This window comes from Rosa rugosa, chromosome 6 (assembly GCF_958449725.1).
Source record: "Rosa rugosa chromosome 6, drRosRugo1.1, whole genome shotgun sequence".
In the NCBI taxonomy this organism is placed as follows: domain Eukaryota; kingdom Viridiplantae; phylum Streptophyta; class Magnoliopsida; order Rosales; family Rosaceae; genus Rosa; species Rosa rugosa.
Window position 1 is genome coordinate 24,089,478 of NC_084825.1, and position 9,966 is coordinate 24,099,443.

General features: G+C 37.4%; 2 protein-coding genes across 13 annotated transcripts; both read right to left on the reverse strand.

Moving 5' to 3' along the window:
* Nucleotides 1–1,475: 1,475 nt before the first annotated feature.
* Nucleotides 1,476–5,579, reverse strand: LOC133715854 (pentatricopeptide repeat-containing protein At3g03580). Of its 12 annotated transcripts, none has more exons than XM_062142537.1 (5): nucleotides 3,132–5,579; nucleotides 2,738–2,775; nucleotides 2,318–2,391; nucleotides 2,072–2,130; nucleotides 1,476–1,829 (listed from the first exon to the last, which is right to left on the reverse strand). In XM_062142537.1, exon 1 carries the CDS (start codon nucleotides 5,559–5,561, stop codon nucleotides 3,255–3,257), a length of 2,307 nt encoding a protein of 768 aa, XP_061998521.1. In that variant the 5' UTR covers nucleotides 5,562–5,579; the 3' UTR covers nucleotides 1,476–1,829; nucleotides 2,072–2,130; nucleotides 2,318–2,391; nucleotides 2,738–2,775; nucleotides 3,132–3,254. The 12 variants fall into 12 exon arrangements, with proteins under 12 accessions (XP_061998521.1, XP_061998520.1, XP_061998519.1 ...); XM_062142536.1 differs by having other exon boundaries at nucleotides 2,230–2,391; XM_062142535.1 differs by having other exon boundaries at nucleotides 2,546–2,775.
* A 642-nt stretch (nucleotides 5,580–6,221) lies between these two features.
* On the reverse strand, nucleotides 6,222–9,103 carry LOC133718051 (protein NRT1/ PTR FAMILY 8.2-like). Its single transcript, XM_062144846.1, has 5 exons — nucleotides 8,977–9,103; nucleotides 8,657–8,875; nucleotides 8,348–8,565; nucleotides 7,261–7,814; nucleotides 6,222–7,114 (listed from the first exon to the last, which is right to left on the reverse strand). Exons 2-5 carry the CDS (start codon nucleotides 8,808–8,810, stop codon nucleotides 6,280–6,282), a joined length of 1,761 nt encoding a protein of 586 aa, XP_062000830.1. The 5' UTR covers nucleotides 8,811–8,875; nucleotides 8,977–9,103; the 3' UTR covers nucleotides 6,222–6,279.
* Between the last annotated feature and the right edge of the window lie 863 nt (nucleotides 9,104–9,966).

Sequence of the window (9,966 nt, forward strand, 5' to 3'; positions counted from 1 at the left end):
ATCAATATGTACTAAATTAGGATATTGTATCATATGTTTCGAGTTTTATCTTAAATTTGTGATCATTATGTGTTTGGGGTCTCTGTGGTCACATGACCATCTTTCCTAGCCTCATGCTGTACCGGATATGGTGTAGCACTTCTTATTAGAAGTATGAAAGATATATTTAAGGCCGATGGCCTGAATTATGTTAGAAGTAGCAGATAATATATGGCTCCGGTTTGTATCGTTTCAACCTACTTATAACACTACTTCCGATGAATGAATTTCATATTATGAAAAATAGTAAATACGCAATACTTAAGGTATCATTTGGGGTAAAAAAAATTTATAGGTACCAAAAAATACATTTTGCTAAATAAGAAAAACAACTCAAAAACGGAACTCATAAGCTTCCATGTTCGGATCCATGTACTATCGTAAGGATCGTGAACCCAAACTTGAAAGAGTTTACGTTTGTGGCATTGAAGAAGGCAGTCGGAGACTTCAAACTGAACTCGATTCTCGGGGAGGGAGGTTTGGGTGGGGGGGTTTCAAGGGGTGGGTGGACGAGAAGACGTACGCGCTGTCTAAGGCAGGCATCAGCATGGCCGTCGCCGTCAAGAAGTCCAACCCGGATAGCTATCAAGGCCGGCAAGAATGGGAGGTAATTAATTAAGTTTAAGTTTGAATTATTTATTCTCATGTCATTTCATGTGTAGCATTTTCTAGGTAGTTAGACACTTAGGCTTAGGCTTGTGCCGGGCAAGCAACAATTTCAAAATATGAAGAATTCGATATGATAATCATGATCACATATATAGTTTTCAAACAACAAAATAGTAGCTAGTTTAGAGGGATCCTATAGCTGTAAAAGTCTCAGTTCCCGGCGTTTAATAATTTTGAGTACTGACCTCACATACATTTTTGGAAATTGCAGTATTACCAGTTGCGACATACTCTGGACCTGCATAACCATAGGTGATAAGTACCCATGACGTGTTGTTACGTGCGAGCTTCCATCTATTGGTCCAAGCCTTACCAACCCGAAATCTGAAAGTTTTGCTATGCAATCCTAGAAAACAATAGACGATGAGTGTAAGGTTATTTCTCCCAACATCGTTAGATAAAGTGTCCAGTTTGAGATGGTACTCATCTGATCCAGCAAAATATTGGAGGCACTGCTAGAGAAAATTCATTCAGGGATGAAATCATTTTGTCTCTAAAAGTTGAGAATTCATCCCCGAAAAATTAGACAATCAAAGAAATAAGGGATGAAACTCACTCCGTCTCCTTTGTTTTCAATTTTCTTTTTCAAATTTAATGGGCCAATTAGACAAATAGGAGACGAAACTCACTCTGTCTCTTTTTATTCTTAAATTTTTAATAATTTTAAAATTTTATTTTTATTTTCAATAAATTATTAAATGATAGTAGGCAACAAATCTAGTTTGTCGCCTATTATATACAAATAAATTTTATTTTTTGACAAAAAATAACAAATTTATTATGGTTAATGTAGAGATAAATAGAGCCACACCATCAACATTTTTTCAACTCCATCTAATATGAAGAAGTTGAGCAGTTTCACAAGTCTTCAACTAGAAATACAATTCTGCAACTAATTAAGAGCATCCATGTGAATAACCATAGACAACGTCCTAATGAATAGTAACTCACGAAAACCTAATAAGCTTAATGCATATAGCCAAAATCCTCTTCATGTTACTCCTCTGCAGCATCCATTTCGTGGGATACCATTATCACACGGCGGACACATATTGCTTTTCCATAGGCCGCAAACTTGGCTTCCAGTTCATCTGTTTTCAATACCGTTCCAAATCACACAGCTGCATATAACTACACACTTTTCAACTTATTTTGCAAACGTTTCCAGGACTTTTCCATCACCAAAACGTCAACAACAACTCACTAATTAATAAGCCATGAAATCCTAAAAGTACTAGTATCAAATGTACAAGAAACCACAACAACATTCTGGCAATGAAGAGACTCGACCAAGAGGTATAATCCTACTAGAAATTTATCCAAAAAGACTTGAGAAATTATTCAAGCTAAGGGATAGTAGTACCTGTCATTGATAACTTCCTCTTCCTGTCATTGGCAGATGTCTTATTCGGTTTCAACATCCTAAGAACCAACAGTAAAAGACAAAGTATTAATAAGTATTATAATACTCAGCAAAATAAAAATATCTTTATAGTAAATATCAAGAATGAAAATCAATACCAACAATTGAAATTTAAAGCACGTTAAAAAAATGACAGGTCCTGCTCTTTTAGAAGTACACACAAAACTGTTCCCAATCATATCAGACCTAAGCCACAAGAGTACTGGCGCTGGTACATCAATTACAGGCCCAGATCTCAACCTTTCAGAACCTAGCCCTATCTGCAGCAACACATAAATCATGCAATCAGATAACTACATGAGAAGTAAATGAGTGATTTGGCAAAATTTTGTCGATTGATGGAAACCACCGGTCAAAAAGTACTAAAGCCAGAATTATGCAGCTTCTTAAAGAATATCAAAACTATTAACTTACCATCGTAATTTCTGGAAACAAAGCTAAGATGCCGACTTTACTAGAGTTTAGACAAGCAATATTAAAGAATCATTCACTGGGTAGGATTTAGGAATTTGAGGTTCTTTAATTTTTTCTCTCTCTTCTACGTATTTCAAAGGAAAGGTAGGAGTGAATAATTTTTCGCTCTTCAAGCACACTAAAAGCTCTAACCTCAAATCAGTCTGGTAAATCTCCTTGAAACATTGGACCTACACCATATGATGAAAGACAAGAACTCAACGATGTTAATCAAACAAGAAAAACAGGCTCTATCTTATAAGAGCATGAATGATAACCTCAGCATTCACTGAAAATACCACGAAGGTGTCTTTTGTGTGTGTGTGCGCGCATGCGTGCGTGCGTGCGTGTGTGTGTGTGCGCGCGCGCCTGCTTGTGTATGTGCTTTGAAGAATAGGGTGAATGAGAATCAAGAAATAAAAAATAAAAAAACGTGTTAGAAAAATTTAAACGTGTTCAAATTGAGACATCTATCCAGAAGAACATTTTCTTTAAAAATTTGTAGATTTCCAATTCAAAAGGAAAAGGGTTACTCATCAATCATTACCTGATATGGCCAGCCTATCCCTCTCTTATAATGTCTTTCTTCTCATCCTTCTCAGAAGTGAGATGAATCACAAATCATCAAACCCTTGCTTGCCCAGCAAACCTACAACTACAAAAGACAACCTCAGCCCTTCTTTTGAATCTCCATCCAGCTAAATCCAGGATCTTTTGTGAGTCCTTTAGCTTTCATGTGTTTCCTCATCATTCTCACTTTATCCCACTTCCCTAAAGCTGCATATACATTCGACACCAAAACATGATACCCCGTGTCATAAGAATTCAATTGAACAATCTGCTCTGAGACATGTGCAGCTATCTTTTCTTCTCCATTTTCTCGGCAAGCACTAAGTAAAGAACCCCATATACTTGCATCAGCCTTCATCGGCATTGTATGGATAAAGTCCTCAGCTTGAGCTAATAGCCCAGAGCGGGATAGAAGGTCAACTACACAAGCATAGTGCTCCATCCTAGGCTCAACTTTGTAGTGTTTCTTCATTCGGTCAAAGTAAGCCAGACCGTCTTCTACCAAACCTGAATGGCTACAAGCATATATGACGGCTAGAAAAGCTAGATGATCAGGAAGAACACCAGTTGCTTCCATTTCTTCAAAAGCTCTCAATGCTTTCTCACCTTCACCATATGTCCCATATGCAGAGATCAACGAAGTCCATGTCACCACATCCTTTATGTACATTTGCTCAAATATTCGTATGGAGCTTTCCAAGCTACCACAACTAGAGTACATTTCGATTAGTGCATTCCCAACCGGAACATCTGAATGAAATCCTAACCTGAAAATGCAGCCATGGATCTCTTGTCCTTTTTGCTTGGCAGCAAGTAAGGAACACGCTGGTAAGATGCCTAACATTGTTGCTGCGTCAGGCATCACTCCCTCATTTCTCATTCTAAGAATCATTCTAAAACCTAAACTACAGTCTTCATTATGAGTGCATGCAGAAATTATGCTATTCCATGTTACAACATCACGTGCTGTCATGCTGTCAAATACTTTTAGTGCATCTTGTATTTTGCCACATTTAGCATAAAAATCGACAAGAACATTGTTGACAATAACATCTGAATCAAATCCCAGTTTCACTATATCACAGTGGATCATTTTCCCCTGGTCCACATGTCTGAGTTGAGTATAGACAGACAGGATCGTCACACAACTCACAGAATCAGGTTTCATATTACTCCGCATCATCTTAAAAAGATCTAACCCTTCATCAAAACAACCATTAAGAAAGTAACCATTGATCATAGAATTCCATGACACAGAATCTCTGCATTCCATATAGTCAAATACTTCCCGTGAAGCTAATAGACTTCCACATTTTGCATATGTATCAATAAGTACATTGTTCGCCATTGTATCAAATTCAAAACCACTTCTTTTCATGTAGCCATGAACATATTTTGCAAGTTCCAAGTCCCGTAAATGTGAACAAGCACGGAGCACGGATGTGATTGTTAGCAAATCAGGTGTGAATTCCTTTATCATTTCCCTGAACAAATTGATTGCCTCTTCAAATAACCCCAACTGCGAGTACCCACAAATCACAGTGTTCCAACTAACAGAGTCCCTAACTACCATCTCATCAAAAAAAACTTGAGCATCTTCAGACCAACCAAATTTGAAGTACATTGAAAGAAGCCCATTACTTACTAAAACATCTGCATGCACTCCAATATTTTCAACCATAGCATGAACTAACTGACCCTCTTTAACATCAACCAAGCCTCCACACGCAGGCAGAACACTAGATATCGAAAAACAATCCGGTAATAACCCATCAATTCTTAATCCCCTAAACATTTCCAAAGCTTCCTCCCAATATCCATTTGAACTGTACCCCGAAATCAGACTATTCCACGACACAATATCCCTTTGAGGCATTTCATCGAACACATGGCGGGCATTACCAAGTTCACCAAATCTAGCATACATATCCATCAATGCATTACATATATACAAGTCTGAGCCGAAACCCTTCTCCAAAATACGGTGATGCACAACCATACCCATTTCCAGATCACACAACCCAGCACAGGCATTGATCACTGAAGGAAAGGTATACCTATCAGGCTGAACATTCATTCCATGCATTTCATTGTAATGGTCAAGAGCTTTTGAGTGAAGCCCATTATGGATAAGTGCTCTGATGACTGAGTTCCATAGATAGGGATTGTGTTTGGGCCAAACTTGGTGGAAAACTGAGAGGGAAGTAATGGGGTCTCTGAGTTGGGCATACTTGCTTATGAGTTTGCCAGAGAACAACACAGAATGGTGTAATCCTAAAGTGATGATCAGTGAGTGGAGTTTGTGTACTTCTCTTCTAGTTTTACTGGAAGACAGAGATTTTGAGAACATTGAATAGACAACTTGTTTGCTAAGACCATAGAAGCTGCTTACGTTCGTAGTTCTCATTGGAGTTCGAAAAAGAATGCCGAAATGAAAAGTGAATCCTGGATTATAAGTCTTCTCTTTCCAAAAACGCTGTCGTTTTATAAAATTTCAAAGTGAAATGAAAAGTGGAAAGTAATTCTTTAACGGGAGATGATTCAGAACACCAATGTGCATTTACACCAACACAAATGACCAGTTGAATAACATTAAATACATTTTTTTATTTATTAAGGGTTGAAATTACGTAATAAGTCCTGTATCACTTCCATCGCCAGTGCATGGAAAAACTTCCATTCTTTAATACACCGGTCTCTTCACTCTCTTGTGTATCATTCTAGTCTCTACTAATTTTTGGAGACTAATTTTATCAACATTTTCTTCTGTCACGTGTTTAGAGCCATTCTAGTTTTTACTCTTTAGAGACTCGTTTTATTAACATTTCATTCCATGTATGTGGTGACTGATCACTTTGCACATATAGGTCAGAACATCAGTCAAATTTATGTATGGTGTAATAGTTCCCCTTCCCATGCTGTCCTTGTTACGTTTTGATCAGAATTTGTATCTAGTTTGTAATTGGATTTTATTGTTCAAACAAAAAAAAAAAAAAAAATCTAGTCTCTTAACCTACTGGGATACACTGTCCATGCTCCTTACACAAACAGACTAAAGACTTTCAAGTAACATAGTAAAAGCTATAAGCCCGTATAGGCAGCAGAAACCATTTTCTTTGTAGCCATCAACGCAGAGTTCCCAGAGTCTTTTTATATGTGTACCACTTGGAAATTAACATAAAAGCTCCTAGGTTCAGAACACTCAGCACTGCGAGAAAATAAAAGAAATAATCGAGGTGACCGTAGTTCAAATTGTCCGGTATCCATCCCGGCTTATTGTTCTTTGTCGTCACGTTGGAAACAATGGTGACAAGCAGAGAGTTGAAGTAGTTTCCTAATGCAACGGTGGAGAGTGCGAGAGCAGAAGACAAGCTTCTCATGGCATCAGGTGCTTGATCGTAGAAAAAGTCAACCTGTCCAATGACTGTGAAGACTTCTGCAGCACCTATTAGGAAATACTGAGGCACTTGCCAAAAAACAGACATGGGCATATGGTCAAGGTCATAATAGTTGTGCTCTCGAACCTTTTGGAGTCTGATATATTCTAGAATTGCAGCACATATCATGGAGAATATGGAAATGAAGAGACCAATTCCCATCCTCTGGAGTGAAGTTATGCCATTCTTGTGACCTGTGAATTTTCTAGTAAATGGGACAATGAGTCGATCATAGATTGGGATCCAAACAATAACACTAAGGGTATCGAATACAGACAGGGAGGCTGCTGGAATCTCAAAGCTAGAGGAGCCAACATGAAGATCCATAAGGCTGCCTTGCAACACAAAGAAGTTGCTCATCTGACTGAAGACCGCAGCAAAGATAATACCAGTGGCCCAAACAGGAAGCAACCTTATGATTGATTTTAGCTCCTCTACTTGGGTAACTGTACAAAGTCTCCACGGGTCTATGAAGCCCTTTATGTTGTCTGTTGGTAGCTCCACAACTGCTTTGTCAAAAAACCTGAATAGAAAAAATACAAATCAACAAAGTACCAAAGTAGTTTGATTGCTCATCTCTACTAAGCCTTAACCTCAATTGCGAGTTGCTTAAATACATGGATCTTGTATGTCATCAAATAATCCAAGATTTCCAATTTAGAAACAAACCTAAACTCATTTGTGTGTTCAAGCTTGCGGCTTCCTTTGATAGCAGACTCTGCATCTGCGGTCTCATAGAAAAGGGACTTGTCTTCAGGTACTTTCACCTTGTATTTTCTCACAGATGCCACCACCACCTGAACTATTCGGGTTATCGGGCTACCTCCTGGGTTCTGGTTCCGGTATATCCTAGTACCCGAAAAGAAACTCACTACAGCAATTGCCATGGCAACTGCTGGTATGCCGAAACCCCATTCCCAACCAATGTTGGTTTGTATCCATACCAGCAATGAACTAGCAATCAAAGCACCGATGTTGATGACAAAATAGAACCAGTTGAAGAAAGAACTCTTGTGCTTCTTTTCAATCTCATCATCCTCGTCAAACTGATCTGCTCCATAAGCTGAGACACAAGGCTTAATCCCACCAGTTGCCAAAGCTACAAGGTACAATGCCACAAAGCAGGTTGCAGATTGTCCAGCAGTTGCATAGCAGTCATCTTTCGAAACACAGGTAGGTTTCAGGCCTGGGACTGATGTGGACATTGTCAAGAGAGCCATCCCCTATGCAGATAATTAACTCATGAGTTTCTTACAAGGGAGAGTATACCAACAAAAAAAGGCTCCATAAACCATATAGTTTCCAAACTAGTCATTTTTTGCAATATTGAAGACTAGTAACCACTTTTTTTCTGTCTTAAGGATGTAACCATCATGTTAAGCTCTGACACCATTTCAATAGTGCTCAAAACGCATCAAGCAATGGTCAAACCACATCAAGTAGTGCTCGAATACTTGCTGTGCAGGACTTGAACCCTGACTTTGGTTCAAAATCTAAATGGTCTAAAATAGAACTATAAATCTCTGAAGGGAGTTTGGCTATTTTCAAAATGTCAATAATAAGGGTCACATTTTGTAGAATTTTGGTACAAGCTAGTTAAGTACAAGGTGCACTTGGGATTCAATTGAGAAGCAAACTACAAATTCCCAGAACAATGCCCCCCACTATAAAATGTTCAGTTCAAGTCAAACATGTTGGTTCATCAAGTATACGAATACGTAGTATATATGAAATTTAAGGCAAAGTAGGAACTTACAATGACATAGATGATTGTGAAAGAGGCAATGGTCTTGTATCTTCCCAAATAAGCATCAGCCAGAAATGCACCAATCAAAGGGGTGAGGTAGCATGTTCCAGTCCAATTTGAGATACTTTTAGCTGCAGCAGCACTGCTCTGGTGTAGATGATTCTTGAAATAAAGCACCAGATTTGCACTCAGCCCATAGAATGCCAATCTTTCACACAATTCATTCCCTATTGAAAAATCAATCAAACCCAAAAAATTTAAGTACCTAAAACATAAGGGAAGGGCCTATAATACAAAGGATTGATCTTGAATTAGTACCTAGAATAAAAGGGCATGCCTTCCAGGTTCCTGTGACATTTTTGTTAGCCGGGTTCCCTCTGTAATCCACTGTCCCATCTTTGGTGTATAAATCATCTTCTGCAATGGGTCCTCCAACTCTCCCACCTTGTAAGTATACATAATCTTCTGCCATGGCTTACAGACTCTGTCCAGCACTAAAACCCTTCTCAGACTTGAGAATCAGCTAATACCCAGAAACTGAAATCAAACAGAGAATTATATATCAGTACCAATCTTGTTTGATAAGAGAACATGCATTAAGCAAAGAAGTAGTTTTTACCCAGATCAAAAACACATACCAGAGAAAGTGAGATGCAGCCCATTAATTCTGTGAGCTTTTATTTATGAGGGAGACATGGGGAAAGGTTTGAGCAAATGACGAGACAATGATTCCTCAATGATCTGTTTCACTTGTCACCAAGAAATAAATAAGAGTCCAAGTTTTGCAAATAATGTACACTTGTTTACTAGAAACTGAATCTGCACGTGCATGATTAATTATTAATTAACCAAATTCACTGAAACAAAAATAAATAAATAAAATTGAAAGATGACCATTTCTTGTTGATTTTTTTTTTTTTTTTTTTTTTTTTGGAGAATGTGGAATTACCATCTTGTTGGTCATATTTGAAGGACCCAAATATAATAATTAACAATGATTTTCATCGTCTTTCACTATTCAATATAATTTTCACTTTTAAAGTTGAGGGCTTACTCTAATGTTTGGAAAATATTTGATATTTCAAAATGGTAGTTCTAATTGGATCTTTAAATTTGATATTTAGACCTCCATCTTTTTTCAATTAATTTCAAAAATAGTATAATAAAATCGGGGATAATTGATGTGGAAAAAAATCAAGAATATTTCTTGAATCCATGAAAGATACGTGCAAGAAGGCTAATAGTTATATGTACGATTCCTAAAACAATTAGCATCTAAGCACACTTTCTTTTTCTCCAATCTTTTAAAGATTTAGGGCTAGTTTGGGTTGGGATTATTGCTGTAACTTTTAAAAAAAATGTTTTGCTGTGTTGTAAAAATTAATCAGCTGTGAAATAAAAAACTTTTGTGTTTGGTAAACAATACTTTTAACAGTGTTGTCAGTACATTAAACAACTTCAGAACGTGTTTTGATCGAAAACAGCTTCTAAAAGTAACATTTGGGTTACTCCTAAAATTTTGCTGCCAGTGATCTGTAATTTTCAACTAAAGCTGCTTTTTATTTATTTACCAAACACAATAAAATCTAAAATTTTAGACAAAAACTGATTTTTTTTTAATAACGAAG